A 19072-nucleotide genomic window follows, 5' to 3' on the forward strand; every position below is an offset into this window, starting at 1 on the left:
AGATTTACTGACAGATAAGGATTTTAAAATGAAAATGATATAATAAGAGACAGAGTGTCCTGTTTTTGTTCTTGTAATATAGCAAGATGTATTTTTTTTTCAAATGATATGATAAATCACATCAGAGCTGCTTCAAAATGTAGGTGGGAGATACCTTATGCCACTGGGGGATGACCAAATAACTGCACATTTAATTTTTTAAAAATGGTTTAAATGCATTTTGCTGAGGCTGAGTTGCTTTGTCAAATAGGAAAACAATTATCTTGTTCAAATAAAGTCAGGTGTATGTCAGCTGTTTTTTTAGTGTATTGTGGTCTTTTTGGATACAATTTGCTTAAGCAATAGAAGAGTTCGTTTTTGAAGTTTTAGATAAATTAAAAACATATATAACATTTATAGATCTAACCTTTTAATTGTTGTAAATCTTACTGTACAAATTCATTGCTTCTCTTTAATATGATTTCTTTTATATTAAGGGTTTTTAAATTGTTTTAATCAATTGGATTTGTACTGTTTTATTGTTGTGAGCCGTTCCGAGTCTTCGGAGAGGGGCGGCATGCAAATCTAATTGTTAGATAGATAGATAGATAGATAGATAGATAGATAGATAGATAGATAGATAGATAGATAGATAGGTAAATGTATGATACGTACACATTTGTGAACTATAAATCTAAAGATTCATATATATTTTAAATAAGGTAATTCTAGGAATGTTACAGTCAATTTATTTTTATTTATTGCATAGAATTGCACACATTCAGTTGTATTTATAAAATAGAAACAATGGATTGGCAAATTGTCAATGTTTAGATAATTTTTAAAAAATCTGCCACTTACAAGTTGTGTCTCTGTGTTCCTCTCACTTTTTTATTGTCATTTATACTGGAAAACTGACTTTTTAAGCTAATTAACAGTGGTCCTTCAGAGTGATTATGTAGAGGATCTCGAATCATTTAGAGGCCATTAGAGATTACTTAAAACCTTTACTAAAATGGATGAAATATTTATTAGCTTTTTTCTTAACTTCATGCATGAATGGAATGATACTGATATGTGTTTTCCCCCCTAACAGAGAAAAGGAGAGATCTACCAAATGGTAAGGTTTTTATTAATAAAAAAATAACATGATCATCATTGTTACATAACTGCTATGTTTAAGTGCATTTCTGAGAATGATTAGAATGATATGAATGCAAGAGTGAAGAGTCACAAATTACAACAATTTTAATTTTATTCTTGCAATATAAAACATATACTGTATACTACTTGTACGAGAATGTTCTAATCTTAGTCTTCTTTAACCTATTTTCACATACTAACAATAGATGGTTACAATTGAAAATTCACTGAGAAATTTCAATTGCTAAGTAGGAAAAATAAAATAAAAATACTTGACTTTTTTTTGTAAGAATTAATTGCATTCTACATTTCCACCGTTTCACTTCTCAGCAGCCTAATATTGGCACAAAATAGCAATTTATATTTTTTTGACTGTTTAAAAACAATATAGTCTTGTAACAATTGTGAGAAGGTGGATTCTTTGCTTTCCAAAAACTGGCCACAGCACAAGACTTCCCCAACAAAAGCAGAAGATCACCTCTACTCTTTGAGGACTTGCAGGCAGCTATTTTTGCCACATAAATAAGTTAGTTGGGGGAAAGATCAAAAGCAACATGAGAAAATATTATTTTACTGAAAGAGTAGTAGATCCTTGGAACAAACTTCCAGCAGACGTGGTTGATAAATCCACAGTAACTGAATTTAAACATGCCTGGGATAAACATATATCCATCCTAGGATAAAATACAGAAAATAGTATAAGGGCAGACTAGATGGATCATGAGGTCTTTTTCTGCCGTCAGTCTTCTATGTTTCTATGTCTGTAATACACAGTCCTTTATACACAGTCTTTTAAAACTCGGTTCAAACAAAAGTCGCAAGGTCTATAGTGTAGCATACAACCTTTGCCTTTTTCCAAAACGTTTTAGCACTAATTGGAATGGGGTGCTGTTTCAGTGTGATTGTTCCTCTTCTAATTGCTACTGAGCTCTTGGCGATCCCCCAAGCTCTAGACAAGATCCCTACCAGTATATGCAGCTCACCGTAGCTTGTGGTCCTGGCAATTGAATGAAAATCCTCTTGCCTGCTTGTAATAGCTGCCAATCTCCAGATGTTGCCTACGCTTCCCTGTAGGCACTTGCTTTCACCTTCCCTGCTGTACACATCCCTCTTCCCACTCTCTCTTAGCATTTGCTTTTGTAAGATCAAAAGACTGGGTGGGGCGAGGTTGCCCTTGGAGGTCAGCCTGACTTTGAAAATGCCAGTGTTGATCAATTAGCCAGGAAGTTTGAACACTGGCTTGGATGCCTGCGACTACAATTCTGTAGCGATTTTATTTATTAATTTATTTTAGTAATCACATTTATTTAGCATGCATACTTGAAGGAAGGGGTGGAGGAGATGGTCTGCATGACTGCAGCTGCTTTTGAAAAGAGCAGACAGCAATCCCAATCTCACTCCCTCAAAATAGAACTAAATTGGTATTGAACGCATTGCAGATAGTCCTTGATTTACCACGGATTGTTTAATAATTTTTTAAAAAAAATAAAAAAAAATATTTATTTCAACTTTATTTTTATAAATAACTCAAGGTGGCAAATACCCAATGCTCCTTCTTTCTTCTATTTTCCCAACATCAACCCTGTGAAGTGAGTTGGGTTGAGAGAAGATGACTGGCTCAAGTCTCACCCAGTTGGCTTTTATGCCTAAGGCAGAACTAGAAGTCATGGTCTTTCGGTTTCTAGCTTGATGTTTTGTGCCTTTCGATCTGTCCCCAGTTACAACTGTAACACCATCTCTGTGGTCACGTGATTGCAATTGAGGCACTTGGCAACCAGCTCGCATTTACAATTATTGCAGTATTTTGCAGTCATGGAATCACAAATTGTGACCTTCCCAGCTAGATTCTAACAAGCAAAATCAAATGGGTAAACAGGATTAGTCCATTTAACAATCACAGTGATCCACTGCATTAAAATTGGATTCTTATTTTGATGACTCACTTAACAACCACATTGCTTGGCAACCAAAATTTCAGCCCAATTTGGTTGTAAGTCAAGGATTATCTATAACCTGTAAATTCTTCAACAAACAAAAACCCTCTGTGAGACACATTTATTGGAGTGAAAATGAGGATTTAACAGAATTAGTTTTTATATTCTGGAGTTTTCATTTTCATTTTTAATGTATGTGATGGATTAGAAACTGATTTATTCTATAAAAGACTACCCCTTTTGAAGAGCAGCTGAGGAATACCCAGTATCTCAGGAATATATTTATGTTTTGAGAAAACATGAAGATGGAAAAATATCAAGCCACTGGATATTTGTAGCTGCTGTACAGGTGAAACTCAAAAAATCAGAATATTGTGCAAAAGTTCATTTAGTTCAGTAATGTAATTTAAAAGATGAAATTAATATATGAGAGAGACTCATTACATGCAAAGCATGATAGTTCAAGCCGTGATTTTTCATAATTGTGATGATTATAATAATAATAAATGAATTTTTGCACAATATTCTAATTTTCTGAGCTTTGCCTGTAATGAGTCATTTATTCAAAGGATGAACTCGTAGACTTTGATTTTCACTAACTAGCTGATGGAAAAGTGCTTATGTTGTGATGTCAGGGATTTCTGTGTTGGATACCAACATAGCAGTGTTAGAAGTGGAAATTCCTTATATTGCTATGTACAGCTAAATTCTAATTGGAGTGTATAGTTTGCTTCTTAACAAACTAAAACTTCCTGGATATAGGTTATTGATAGATAAATATTGCTAGTGAACAGTTTTCTTAGTATTCATTCCTAGTAATACATAAATGTGAGACACTTAAATATACTGTCTAATTTCTGCAGAAAACTGCTTAGGATTGTACCAGGGGTGGGTTCTAACTTAATTCACTGCTGGTTTGCTTCTTCCCGTGCCATGTGGATGCGTACACATGAGCAGTACCAAAACCAAGCTTCTGCACATCCGCAGAAGCAAAAAACAAGATTAGAGCCAGTTCAGGGGCGTTGCCAACTGGCGATTGCTCCCAGTTCAGCAAATGGGAGAAATCCCTGCTAGAGGTTCTATAGAACCGGTTCCAACTGGGAGCAACCCACCTCTGGATTGTACCCTAAAATAAGTTAGCTATTATGTGTATTCAAAATCTGTTTATAATTTCTGCATTTTAATCAAACACCCCTAAGATTCATACATTTTTCTGTACTCAAGAAGTTCATTGATATCTGTTGCTGGAGCAATTGGTCAGGGGTGTCACACTGGTGGCCCGTGAGCTTGTTGCATCATGTGCAGACCATGTCCATTCCAGCTCCATGAATGAGATAAATGTTAAATGGCATAAACAAATGTTGGTTGTGACCTCTAAAGCCCTACGTGTCATTTGACCAGAATACTGCCTTTTGCCACATGAGTCCCAGTGACCGGTTAGGTCCTACAGAGTCGGCATTCTCCAGGTCCTGCCAACTAGACAATGTCGTTTGTTGGGACCTAGGGAAAAGTCTTCTCTGTGGGGGCTCTGTCCCTCTGGAAGCAGCTCTCCCCAGAGATTCGCACTTCCCCCACCCTCCTCGCCTTCCGTAAGAGTCTTAAGACTCACTTATGTCGCCAGGCTTGGGGTGATTAGATCTTATCCCCTGGCCGATGAAATGTTATGTATGGTTGCTGTTCAAATGAGTATGATTGATTTTTTTTAATATAGCTAATGATTTTAGAGTAGTTTATTTAATTGTACTTAATTGGATTTAGTGTATTGTATTGTTCTTTTTATATGTTGTAACCCATCCCGAGCCTCTGGAGAGGGGCGGCATATAAATCCAATAAATAAATAAATGTTACATGATGGTAACGTGATGAGTTTGACACCCAAGCACTAGGTGATTCAAAAACTTTTAAATATGTTGTTATGAACACACACACATCCTTGGTTTCAAACATTCTACAATGCTTTTGAATACTGAACCCAACAGATTATCAAAAGAAAGAAAAATCAATTCAAATCAAGCATACAGTCTGGTTGTATTCTTTACAGGTCCAAGTCTGCCAATGGCAACTGTTGACATCAAAAATCCAGAAATCACTACTAATAGATTTTATGGTTCACAAGTCAACAATATCGCCTATTCCAAAGAGAAGAAAAAGGGAAAAGCAAAAAAGAAAAAATTGACAAAGGCAGATATTGGAACTCCAAGCAATTTCCAGTAAGAATTTCTATTTAATTTGTTAACATTTTAATTTTACAAAAAACAAAACTCACATTTGGATTTCAGTAGAAAAACCAATCCTACCTGCACAGAAAGAGTTCCTTGTATTAAGTGCCCTACAATAACTACACTTCAGTGCTTCATTTAAAAATCAAAGCTTAATGGCTTATGTAGTTAAATGAAAAAGTGTTAGTATGAGAAAACACAATATTGTTAGTATAAGAAAACACAATATTGAATTCACAGAAAGAAAGTGGAACAATAAAGAATGATAAACTCTAATAGACAAAACCAGTACAATATTAAATTATAGCTCTTTCTTTGAAATCAATTCTATGTATAGTGCTTTCCTTCCTTCAGTTAAGAGTCTCAGCATTTGGTAATTTTAGGGAGGATAAATATCAATATGATGGTATCTGATAAATTTATGGTTTGATTACTCCTGTCAAGAATATTCTAATCCATTTTGGAATCTGTAGACTTAAGTGTAGAATGCATTTCATTATTTTAACATTTTCCATTTTTTCTTAGATCAGGGAAACAATTATACCAACTGTTTACAGTTATTTACTATATTACAGTTGTCTTAACCTTATGTATCTAAAGTGTTTTTCTTTTTCCTTGTTTTCAGACACATTGGCCATGTGGGCTGGGACCCAAACACAGGTTTTGATGTAAGTAAGCATGGTGAAGATTTACTTTACTCTTTTAACATATGAAGCTTAAATTCTCTGACTACAAATCCAATGAAATGAAATGAAATGAAATGATTCATTAGATGGACAGTCATCTGGTTCTAGGACAAAAGTAGAAAAATAGTTCAACTGTGATCTGTGTATTTGGGTTGTAGTCTTCAACAACTTTAACCCAAATTTATTTCTTTTACAATTTAAAAAATATATCAGAAATTCACATGTCTCGGAGATTTTAGCCTTGTTCACTTACAAAAAAAAAATCAGCAATTTAGTCACAAGAATGAATTTACAATTATCTTTGCTATAGGTTAACAATTTGGATCCAGAACTGAAAAACCTATTTGATATGTGTGGAATTTCAGAGGCTCAGCTGAAAGACAAAGAAACTTCCAAGGTTATATATGATTTTATTGAAAAAACAGGAGGAGTAGAAGCAATTAAAAATGAGTTGCGTAGACAAGGTGAGTCATCCTTTATTCATGCAGTCTATTGATTATGCTTTTTAATCTCTATAGAAGATTTAGAATATTTAAATAGGGCGATTTAAAAAGTGCTCTCTTGATTTAAAAATATATATTTGCATATCCGTTAAAATGCAATTATGGTACTAAGCCACACTTGCAAATATATCACATTATACTACAGAGAATGTCTTCTATTATTTGAGCCACAAACTCTGTAGCCTATAACATATTGCTATAATTCATTTCAACAAGCATCTTGATATTTCCCCAGTGGAAGGATAAAGCAAAAAATAAAAGAAAAATAAGAATTCAAAATTTAAAATATACCAAATAATGTAAAAAGTTCTATACATCTTCATTTAATTATCATCATCAAATGTCTCTAACAGTTGAATATACTTTTATTGGAGGACAACAAATAATAATTATAATATTATTACAATATTCAACATTGTATGAGCACTGAATACTTTATCATGCTAGAGTGGGGGTTGTGCAGTGTAGTATATTTGGTTGGATGTAAGATATGAGGGAACGTGGTAGACTTCAGCAAAAGTTAATATATGCTACATTTATAATCTAGGCCCACCACGCTGCAGTGGTATGTATGAATTCTAGTCTTTTAGTTTTATATGTGTTTTACTTAATAGGAAGACAATTCCTCCCCCCAAAATAATTAACTATGAATTAATAGTGTATACATGTGTCAAAGAGAAAGAATTAGCTTCTATTTTCTGAGGAATATAGAATACCCAATCAAATAGGTGGTGGCTGCATTCATCACTATTATGAAGAGTGGATGTCTAACTGGAGGGAAGGGAAGGTTTGCTTTCCCTATTCAGTTATCTTTCGCCTTTCTTCATGTCAGTTCAGTCCCTCTTACCCTTTAGCCACATTAACTGCTATTTTTGTCACATTTTGGATGGAAGGAAAGGTGATATATTCCTGTATGAAAGAGAATGATTGATGCATCCACTTGGAATCCAGTTTGTTTTATAAATGAAATACCTTTTTCAGGGACAATTAGCTTGGATTAATTAGTTTGGTTTGAGGTCCTTCCCAAGATCCACCCATCCAATTTTGCCTTTGTTTAAAAGTGGCTTCTGATAACATATTTGTCAAAACTTATATGTGCATATATACCCATATAAACACACATGTCAGTGGTAGGAAAGGGCCGTGATACATTCAGCTGTAATTGGCAATCTCCATTTGGAAAGGCGAGAAAGCATGGTATACAATCTTTTGTCTGGATTCATAGAGTTGCCTCTGTCCATTCTTCTTTCAGAGTTGTCTTCCTTTTGGGTAAACATGGTATAATTAGCATTTAAGTTTCAGCTATGATTTGTATACATAACTATGCTAGGCACAGTGACACTCTAATTAATCTTGCTAAGGATACTAACTGACTTATCTCAATACTTCTCCAATTCAGTATTAGCAGACTGTATGTAAGTTTTGTATAATAAGAAATTAGCACTGCTTGAATGCTTGTATCTTGAGGTTTTGATTAAACTACCTTGTGTAACTGATTTTTCTTATGTGTTTATATGTATTCTAATAGCAAGCCCCTCTACTTACAAATGGCAATCAATACTAGTTGTAGCTGAATGAAATGCATTTACCAATATGGCTTTGTGATCAAACTGTTTAGTATGTGCTATGGACTTGGTAGTTGTGGGAATTGTGCATTTAAAAAATGGGCATAAAATATGTGCAAATTTGCTTAAGATTTTTGTTGTTCTGACTCTTCTGATATGATAAGCACCAAAAAAAGATGATAATGAAGCTCCACATCATGTCATGCACCTTGCCTGTGCACTTCCTTGCTTTAACTACTTGGAATTTTCTGCACATTTTACCCAAGTTGATCTATATATTTTTAGATTCCAAGTTATGTTAATTTCCTGGATCAATCTTTGAGCTATAGCAGAACATAATTCCAGTGCTTCAGTTGATCATTTTATGGGGCTGGATATATGGTGATATGTATTTTGCCTTTTGTTTTAAATTTTATTATGCTTTATATGTTTTCAGAATGACAAATAGGTAATGCCTTTTCAAAACAAGTTATGAATATCAAATCTCTCCATAGATAAAAAACATTGGCAGTAGAATGTAACATTTAAATAAAAATATTGCCCATTGAATATATTAACTAAATATTAAGATAGAAGTTCATGTTGTTATAATTGGTGAAAATAGTATTTTCATCTCTTTTTAATAGATTGCATCTAGTGGCAGAAAGTTAAACATAATTTAAGAGCATCTATAGGGAGTATATGAAGTACAGATGAATGCTTTTTAAGATAATTGGTATATTTTGCATTCTGTCAGTCTTCATTTCAGAGAGCTGTCACATAGCGAATAAATACCCTTCTGTGTTTTTGGATTGTTTTTGCTTTCAGCTCCACCACCACCTCCACCATCTAGAGGAGGTCCTCCACCACCACCACCACCACCACCACATAGCTCAGCCCCCCCTCCTCCTCCTGCTAGGGGAAGAGGAGCCCCTCCCCCACCTCCATCCAGAGCTCCAATATCAGCACCCCCTCCCCCACCTCCTTCTAGACCTGGTGCTATAGTACCACCACCTCCACCAAACAGGATATATCCTCCTCCTCCACCACTTCATTCTTCTGCACCCTCTGCCCCCCCTCCTCCCCCTCCTCCCCCATTAGGTGGTGGCCCTCCACCACCACCACCTCCACCACCACCTCCTGGTCCTCCCCCTCCACCCGGTCTTCCATTAGAGGTTGACCATCAGCTTCCAGCTCCTTCAGCAAATAAAACGGCTCTTTTAGATCAAATAAGAGAAGGTGCCCAATTAAAAAAAGTAGAACAAAACAATCGTCCAGTCTCCTGTACCGGAAGAGATGCACTACTTGATCAAATACGACAAGGTATACAGCTGAAGTCGGTGAGTATCATTCTTTATGGCTTCAAATTCCTAGATTATTTTAGAGCCATTTCCCTCTATTGGCAGCCCTCTATATATTATTTATATAGAGGACCCTCACAACATATCAAAACAACATAACAAATACAGTGTTCCCTCGATTTTCGCGGGTTCGAACTTCACGAAAAGTCTATACCACGGTTTTTCAAAAATATTAATTAAAAAATACTTTGCGGGTTTTTTCCCTATACCACGGTTTTTCCCGCCCGATGACATCATATGTCATTGCCAAACTTTCATCCGATTTTAATAAATATTTTTTTTAATAAACTTTAATAAATAAACATGGTGAATAATGATCTAAATGGTTGCTAAGGGAATGGGAAATTGCACTTTAGGGGTTTAAAGTGTTAAGGGAAGGCTTGTGATACTGTCCATAGCCAAAAATAGTGTATTTACTTCCGCATCTCTACTTCGCGGAAATTCGACTTTCGCGGGCAGTCTCGGAACGCATCCCCCGCGAAAATCGAGGGAACACTGTACATCTAAAAATCTAATTAATATGGCTAAAAAAGACTTTAAAAGTTCTAATATAATTTAAAAACATTCATCACCATTCACTCAACCAAACATACGTAACAGTCCTTTACAGTAGCAATTGGGACTAGAATTTCGATTCGCTAAACAATGTGGTTGTAAAGCATGACTACATCACTTTGTACTGGCAATCTTGCAGTCCTGGCTGCTGTTGCTAGCCAAATCCTTCAGTTGTTAGGCAAGACAGCGTCCTGCAGGCTTCCCCACAAGAAGTCCTAGGCTGATAGACAAATAAGTGGCTGCTGCTGGGTGGGGGTGAAGGGTGTAGATCAGGGAGGGTGCAGGCAGATAGAATGGTGTTTACAAGCTTTTGTAATTTGATGATAGTTGGATAAAAATAAAATGTGTCTAAATTAAGCCAATAATGAAAGAAAATGGTAAGATATAGCAGAGAAAATTCCACAAACAAAACAAAATCATCTTATATGTCGATCAAGGAAATGGAGCACCTCCCTTATGAAACCAGGTTGCAAGGCCTTGGTCTCTTCAGCCTTGAAAGATGGCGTTTAAGGGGTGACTTGATCAAAGTGTATAAAATCATGCTTGGGCTAGAAAAGGTGGATAGAGAAAAATTACTTTCTCTATCACACAATACTAGGACAAGGGGGCACTCCCTAAAGCTCATAGGTAAGAAAGCGAGGACAAATTAAGGGAAATATTTCTTCACCCAGAGGGTCATTGGTTTATGGAATTCACTTCCAGAAGAGGTCGTGACAGCTGTCAGCCTTGATAGCTTCAAGGCAGAATAGACAGATTCATGGATGCCAAGTGTATCGGTGGTTATTGAAATGGATGTTCATGTGCCGCCTCTATGTTGGTTGAGGCAGGCAGGATTCCCTTGAGTACCATTTGTTGGGGGTCAAGGGAAAGGGAGGGTTTTGCCTTCTCTTTCTGCTCAAGATCCCCATGTACAATTGGTGGGCCACTGTATGATGCAGAATGCTGGACTTGATGGGCTTTGGCCTGATTCAGCATGGCTCGTCTTATGTTCTTACATTTGCTAAAAGGAGCCATGCAATTTTAGAGAATATATTCTGTATTTGTGAGACCACACTTCAAACACTTTGTCACATTAGAATATCTTGCAAAAGTTCATTTATTTCAATAATGCAACTTAAAAGCTGAAACTAATATATGAGAGAGACTCATTACATGCAAGGCAAGATAGTTCAAGAAATGATTTGTCATAATTGTGGTGATTATCAGGTACAGCTCATGAAAACTCCAAATCCCCCATCTCAGAAAATTAGAATATTACATGTGATCAGTAAAACAAGAATTATACATAGAACAGTATCGGACCTCTGAAAATTATAAGCTTGCATATGTACTCAGTACTTGATTTAGGATCCATTTGCAGCAATTACTGCCTCAATGCGGAATGGCATGGAAGCTAGCAGCCTGTGGCACTTCTGAGGCCTTCAGCTCTTCTGCATTGTTCAGTCTCATGTCTCTTATCTTTCTCTTGGCAATGCCCCATAGATTCTCTATGGGGTTTACTACAGGGGAGTTTGCTGGCCAATCGTGCACAGTAATCCCACGATCATTGAACCAGGTTTTGATGCTTTTGGCAGTGTGGGCAGGTGCCAAGTCCTGCTGGAAAATTTCCATAAAGCTTGTCTGTGGAAGGAAGCATAAAGTGCTCCAAAATCTCCCAGTAGATGGCTGTGTTGACCCTGCACTTAATGAAGCAAAATGGACCAATACCAACAAATGATATGGCTCCCCAAATCAACACAGGCTGTTGAAACTTTACACTAGACTTCAAACATCTTGTGTGTGCCTCTCCATTCTTCCTCCATACTCTGGGTCCTTGGTTTCCAAAGGAGATGCAAAAGTTTCCACAGTCCGAACAATGCAGAAGAGCTGAAGGCCACTATTGAAGCATCCTGGTCTTCCATAACACCTCAGCAGTGCCACAGGCTGATAGCTTCCATGCCACGCTGCATTGAGGCAGTAATTGCTGCAAAAGGGACCCAACCAAGTACTGGGTACATATGCATGCTTATACCTTTCAGAGGTCCGATATTGTTCTATGTTCATATCTCATTTTATTGTAATATTCTAATTTTCTGTGATAAGGTATTTGGGGTTTTCATGAACTGTACCCCATGATCATCACAATTATGACAAATCACGGCTTGAACTCTCATATATTATGTTTCACCTTTTAAGTTGCACTACTGAAATAAATGAACATTTGCACAATATTCCAATTTTTCAAGTTTACCCTGTATGTTTGAATAGTAACTAAATGATTTTGCCAAAGAAGTAGGAGTTGTCCTTTCTGTGCTTTACATGAGGTGAACCAGGAAACAAAAGAAGGCAATTTAGTTTTGAGGTTCATTATTCATCTTCCCCGTTCAATTGATTTTTTCTCTAGTTATCTTTTTTAAGGGAGCTTAATTTTTTCAAAGAAGGTTCATTTTGGAGCTTTCTTCAGGGTTGCTGATGTTTAATGTGTGTTTTATCTTTATGTTCAAAACTCTGCATCTCAAATATCAAAAACTCTGAGTGCTCGGAAAGGGGTTGGCATATAAATAGGTTAGGTTAGGATGGATGGATGGATGGATGGTTGGATGGATAGGTAGGTAGGTAGGTAGGTAGGTAGGTAGATAGATAGATAGATAGATAGATAGATAGATAGATAGATAGATAGATAGATAGATAGATAGATAGATAGATAGATAGATACTACCTTGGAACTCTAAAATGTAGTTGATTTTAAATATCTAATGCTTTTATCAGCCTGGGTTGGGTTTTTGTTTGCTTGTTTTTTGAACATCTCATATTTTACTACTTGTCCCACTTTAGGCATATAATCTGGATGAGTGACTTTGGTATGTTCACTCTCTTGAGTTATTTATAAAATAAATGAAGAATATATAAAAAATAAATATTTCAGGCTTCTGAAAAAATATGAAATGTTTATTAAGTGCCGTTGTATTCATTCTTATATATTTAATATTGCTTAAGGTATCTGATGGCCAAGAGACTGTACCAACTACACCTACACCTACATCAGGTATTGTGGGTGCACTAATGGAAGTTATGCAGAAAAGGAGCAAAGCCATTCATTCTTCAGGTAGGTCAGGAAATCAATATTTGATTTACTCCAGTGTCATCAAGTAGGACATCACTTTTTAGCTTTTATCTCTTCAGCAATACTAGATGCTCAGCATCTTCTGAAGCAAATTCTAATCTGTTTCATTCTCTTTGAGAAATGGCTTAAGAATGAATGACAAAATTCCGGTTTATGGAGATCCCAACAATAATAGGTCTTCAAACTAAATAATCAAACCAAGGCTAAGCCACGTTGTTTAGTTCTGCTCTGTTTTTGAAATGATAATGTAACATAGCATATGAGGAAATGTAAAGAGATATGATAATAGGTTTCCTTTTCTTGAGTAACCCGTTTGCCAGAAATCATTGATTAGATTGACAAATTAGATTAAGAGATACTCATAAATATAGCGATCCCAGTCTCCAGCTTTGGGATGCGTTTTTCAATGTACAAGTACTTCGCCAAATATTAACATTTAATTAAAACCATATCCTTTTTGCATTATGAATAATTTATCACTTTAACAGTCAGTTTTAACAACAAACTTAAAATTTTTACTCACAGCCATGAGTTTTTACCTTGTTTCCCTTTTTTCACAATCAAAACTGAGAAAACACTTCTAAAAACAGAGACCATTCTTTGATCCATTAAACTTAAATTCAACCATTAGCTTTTTCTTCTCCCAACAAGTTGACTGAAAGTCACTGAATAGGGCAATCCTGAACACAAAGCAACGTCTTCATTAAGGCCTTCACTTATACTGTAAATTAGAAGTCAAGTTTGTGCCTTAGTGTGTGATTGATAAAACACTTCAGCTAATGCCTAGATCCTAATTTGCATAGACATTTACCTTTAATGGTACCAATGCTGATTAATTGATAGCCACCATAATAATTTACCAATGTTGTCTTAGTTACTAAGACTTTTAAGTTTTCTTTCCAAATAACTATTTTTGTATCAGCAGATGAAGATGAGGATGAAGATGATGAAGAAGACTTTGAAGATGATGATGAGTGGGATGACTGATCAATATATTATATCTTATATATATTTTTACGGTGAAATACTAAACTTTCTGTCTATGGATTCTGTAAAATTATCATGTAAATGTTTTACCAATTTACTGTATATTTTTGTTGCCTTTTGCTTTTTTATTAATCTGTGCAATACCTCATTTAATCTGTAAAGGTTTGTCATCCTATACAAGGCTACTCCCTTCTTAATATGTAAAAGTTTACATCAGATGCCTAGTGTACATGTGAATACTTTCCATTCCATCAATAAGGGAGTTTTAATGTAATCTGTGAGATTGACAAACACACCTTAAATGTATTTAGTTATAATTGCAAGAAGGAAAACACTATTTTCATACCCTACTTTTTCTGTATCTAGATTTTCTTATTAAAACCTAATATAGCACTACATACTTTAAGCAATGCAGCTCCGAATTTTAGCCTCTTCATCTGGGAAACTCTGCTTTATGGATGAGGCTGATAAAATGAAGAGCATTTAAATTCATAACACTACCATTCAGATTTAGTCTTCAATCTGTAAAGCAGTCACTAGAAAAATTAAGTGATCGTGAAAATTTTCCCTGATCTGGAGCGTTGTTGCCTATATCAGAGCTTTGATACCTGAATATTGAATTTAAGAATAGTCTGTTTGGTCAATAAATCTGATAGAAACCACCTTTGTGACTTTTTCCCAACTGTCGTTCATGACAAAGAGGAGTTTTGGCAACTGCTGCAGTCGTTATTTATTTTTGTATAAGGTTTTTTACTGAAGGGCTGTAGTTGATATTTGCTTTGAATAATAATGGTTGTAAATTAATTTTTTTTAATGTAGGGCATTGGTATTCTAATAAATGAACTTAAGTAGTGTAACTCTGCAGTTTTCATGGATTATGGGACATGTCAACATAGTTAGACACTGGATCCTATAACTAAAATACATAGAAATGGAGCCTTAACCCTATACTTTATTAATTGTGACAAAACTAGATGATAAATACTGTTTCTAGAAGGCCAATGAGCATTGTGCTGATGTTTCCATTTTTCTGAACTTGGCCTCTATTTGTGTTATCCAAATAAGTGGGTGGCACTCTTCCATCAAATACAGTATTTCTTATGGGCTCCCACTCAAGCATATGGGTCACTGTTGCCTTGTTTCCTTTGGCCTCTAAATTTCTAGACTTCAAAGCAAGAGTAAATAGAACTAATGGAATTATTTATCTTTTGCTTTGATTGGGAGAGATTCACTACTACAAGGTTTATAAGCCACTGTTTTTTATATATACCAAATTTGCACATTGCAGTATTTCACTAGAAATAAGGGATATGGTCTTTAAAAGTTGGGTGATCCTGCGTTTGGAATTACTTTCCAATACATGATGGGAAAATTTGAGTTTTTATTTTAATTTTTCATCTTTACTAGGAGACTTACTATTTGGACTATCTGCTTATTTTTCATGCAGTATTGCATTTAAGATAAGCTTTACCAATGCTAATACTCTACTCGCAGTAGGAATACACTTAATAAATGCAGAAGGTTTCAAGTGAGACATATTTGGAATACAATTAATTCCTGCTTGCTTCCTTCCTCATTTGTCTTCTATCCATGACATTGGATAGAATTATCTTTATTGAAATCCAGTGTTGGCCTGATCTTGACAGGCTGGACCTGCATGATTTGGCCTGGATGTTTAATGCAATTATAATGTATGTCTAGTATTTGGGTTTTTAATTCTCTAAGAAAGATGGGATTTAAAGAGTATGTTGATGAAAGAAGATGTGGTAAGCAGAAATTTATTCCAAAGGGAATAACTTTAATTTGATGTAAACAACTTGGAAAGGAGCATTTTCAAAGTATCTTCATTTCATTTGTATCTCTGGCACTGCTTTGTGCTAGAACAACGTTTCAGTTAGCATTGCTGCTAATGGGCTTGAAGATTGTGAGTATGTAAAGATGCTATGGAGATGGGTTAAAAGTTATGCACATGACATAAAATGTTAGTGGCCTACAGGTACAGCCTGTAGGCTTTCTGCTCTAGTTTCATAGAGAGGCATTTAAAGAGTTGATATTGCTCAATTGGTCTTAAGCAATATTACTTGTAAATTAAGCACATGCTTCTAAAGTTGGAAGAGTTTGAAAAGAGATACTATTTTGAGGATACTTGTATAATCCATTAATCACTTACCCAATACTTTTTCCCCTATAGAAAGTATATCTACGTTATTGCACAAACATTCAACTGTTTTGCTTTCAATAGCATATTGTATGGTTTTAATTTAAAGCATGAACGCAGTTACAATTAGATTTAAGGTCACAGCTGCATGTTTCTAGTTTCTTGCTCTCCGTGTGGGCAGAAGGCAATGTTTCTTGTCATTGAATCACTACAGCTAACTCTTGCAGCCAGGGCAGCCTTTTGCATCAGTTAAATTGACTGTCCGTGTAGCCTTGCCAAGTAGTGAATGAGCCTAAGGACTGTCTCTGAACATTGCGCTTAGACAATAGCATCTAGCGACTTGTACTCTGAAAACATCTCAATCATTCAGTTTTCCATTTCATCAAATTGAAATTCTTGGTATGTGAATTTCCTTTTTCGCTCTTCTTTTTCTTCTTCTTTGGAAATGTACAGTGAATAGGATGTTGCACTGGTGGCAATTCATCATGGAGCATAATAAAATTAATTTGTCTCAGTTTAATAGTATGGTGTGGCTTTTATGACTTCATTTTTTCAAGGGTGGATTGAAATGGGTTTTGTTACTCAGAAATTGTTCCAGGTATTTCCTTAAAACAACATACATATGTCTATAGCATTATAATGGGCCATAGTATGAGCCGAAGTGGCGCAGCAGGTAGAGTGCAGTACTGCAGGCCACTAAAGCTAACTGTAGATCTGCAGATCAGCGGTTCAAATCTCATCACCGGCTCAAGGTTGACTCAGCCTTCCATCCTTTCAAGGTGGGTAAAATGAGGACCTGGGTTGTGGGGGCAATAGGCTGGCTCTGTTAAAAAGTGATATTGCTAACATGCTGTAAGCAGCCCTGAGTCTAAGGAGAAGGGAGTTAAAAAATTAAAGAAAAAAAGAAAGATGAATGGCATTATATAAATAGTCTGATACTTCTTCCTAAAATTTTCCAAAGGAAAACATGACATATAAATGATATCCTTTCCACCCTTCAAAAAAAAACCTGTTTCAGCAGGACTCTTCTGCTACCCATGCTCACTCTAGGACCATTGCTATTGGATGGCTGATAAGATTTATTTATTTATTGCATTTATATGCCGCTCACTCCAGACGGACTCTGAGCAGCAAGATAATGTCATGGAATAATTATAATGCTAATTCTCTGAATAATAATGACAATATAAATGCCAGATTATTGGACTAGAATTCTCAAGGAAATTAGTTGTACTGATTTAGAAAAGTGACTAGTTGAAGTAGTCTGTAGCCTTAATCAGTGATTCTTAAACTGGAGGTAATTGGAGTGAGAGACACAGGTCTTGCTCTCCCTTTACCATTTCTGAACAACAGCAAAATGGAGACCATAAAAATTGGGGGAGGGGTGGGGGCATAATTCCAAACAGTAAAGTTTGGAAGCTAACTGAATAATTTTTTTCCAAATACGCCACTGCAATCTGCAATAGGTATAATTACTAGCGGGCAGGTTTTGGGTTTTTTTTCAAGAGTAGATTATCTGAAATAGGATTAAAAATAATTACATGGCGAAAAGAATTCCACTAAGACTGATTAAATTCAAATCCTAAATATTAAACAGAAATGTTTAAAGGGTTTCAAAATCTGTTCTCTTCAACAGAGAATTCAATATACAGTATTAAAATGATTTCCTTGCAATGGGTTGTGTGGCAGTTGTGCCCATTTTTGGATCAGCAGGTCATGCCTACAATCGCTCCTAATACTTTCAAATTGGATTACTGCAATATACTGTACATGGTGCAGTCTGGGCAGTTGGTCCCAGAACAGCCTTTGTTACATCTCTGCTCCATGAGCTTCACTGGTTACCTGATTGCTTCTGGGTCCAATTCATGGTTTTAACCGTTAAAGCTCTTCATAGGATACCGCTAGGCTACTAAGGAACTGCCTCTCCTGATTTACATCAGCCTGCCTCATTAGAGAAGGCATGCTGCAAGTACTAATTTACATTTTGTGGGTCCCAGTGCCTTTTCTACTGTGGTCCCCACCTTATGAAACACCCATCCCCTCACAATTAGATTGGACCCATCCCTTTTGGTATACTGAAAAGCCCTGAAGACCTGATTATATGACCAAGCCTGGCAATCCAGGAACTGTAGTGGAACTGGAAACTTGTCTTGATGGCTTCTTCATTAAAGGACCATTTTTTATTCCCCTTTCACCTGTGGTTTCTATTTTTGGTTTTTATATTTGTATTTGTTGTCTATATTTTTGGTTTTATTTATTGTACACTGCCCAAAGTTGCCTTCAGTGAGTTAGGCAGCCATACAAATTAATTAATAAACTTAGTATGGGGAAATATTTCTTCCCCTTTGTCGTGTTCACTGTGATATACAAAGAGCACCTACTGCGGAAATCTGGAGGAGTCAAAAGAGCATTAACTCCATAAAGAATGCATGAGCATGCATGCAGGTAGTCCTTTGGATCAAATAATTTTCCAACTATTTCTAACATTTCTATCTTGTTCTACACACAGTGCCATCTTCACATTTTCATGCAAAATCTTTCTTGTATTTATAAGTTTATATTTTGCTCTATTAATCCCTTTTTCCCCTCCAAATGCCCTTTTTACAAGCTTCATATTAAACTGATGCACTTCTTCTTGGATCTGTTTTCTTATAGTCTTGCAAAGTTCTACATACTCCAGTTTATTAGTGAAACTTCTGATATTCTTCATTGTCTGTCATTTTTTCAATAGCTTCATCAGATATTTTATCTGTATCAAGTGGTAGTGCTATAAATGTAGCAGATTCAAGGATGTTTTTGTCTATTTGTTCATTTTATTGATTTATTGGTTGGTTGGTTGGTTGATTGATTGATTGATTGATTGATTGATTGGATTTATATACCGCCCCTCTCCGAGGATT

The 19072-nt window shown here is 35.8% G+C and overlaps 1 protein-coding gene across 2 annotated transcripts in view; it reads left to right on the top strand.

Moving 5' to 3' along the window:
- The window catches only part of WASL (WASP like actin nucleation promoting factor), a 38379-nt gene extending 21693 nt beyond the window's left edge, over window positions 1–16686 (top strand). Inside the window, exons 5-11 of one of the 2 annotated variants that reach the window (XM_070755428.1) lie at window positions 1076–1099; window positions 5098–5266; window positions 5901–5943; window positions 6272–6425; window positions 8837–9348; window positions 12901–13009; window positions 13953–16686. In XM_070755428.1, coding sequence (XP_070611529.1) covers window positions 1076–1099; window positions 5098–5266; window positions 5901–5943; window positions 6272–6425; window positions 8837–9348; window positions 12901–13009; window positions 13953–14014 — 1073 coding nt within the window. In that variant the 3' untranslated portion in view covers window positions 14015–16686. Of the gene's footprint in view, window positions 1–1075; window positions 1100–5097; window positions 5267–5900; window positions 5944–6271; window positions 6426–8836; window positions 9349–12900; window positions 13010–13949 lie in introns of both variants that reach the window. The other variant, XM_070755427.1, reaches the window with a different exon arrangement.
- Window positions 16687–19072: the final 2386 nt, after the last annotated feature.

The sequence above is a fragment of the Erythrolamprus reginae genome, chromosome 6, assembly GCF_031021105.1.
Source record: "Erythrolamprus reginae isolate rEryReg1 chromosome 6, rEryReg1.hap1, whole genome shotgun sequence".
Lineage (NCBI taxonomy): Eukaryota > Metazoa > Chordata > Lepidosauria > Squamata > Dipsadidae > Erythrolamprus > Erythrolamprus reginae.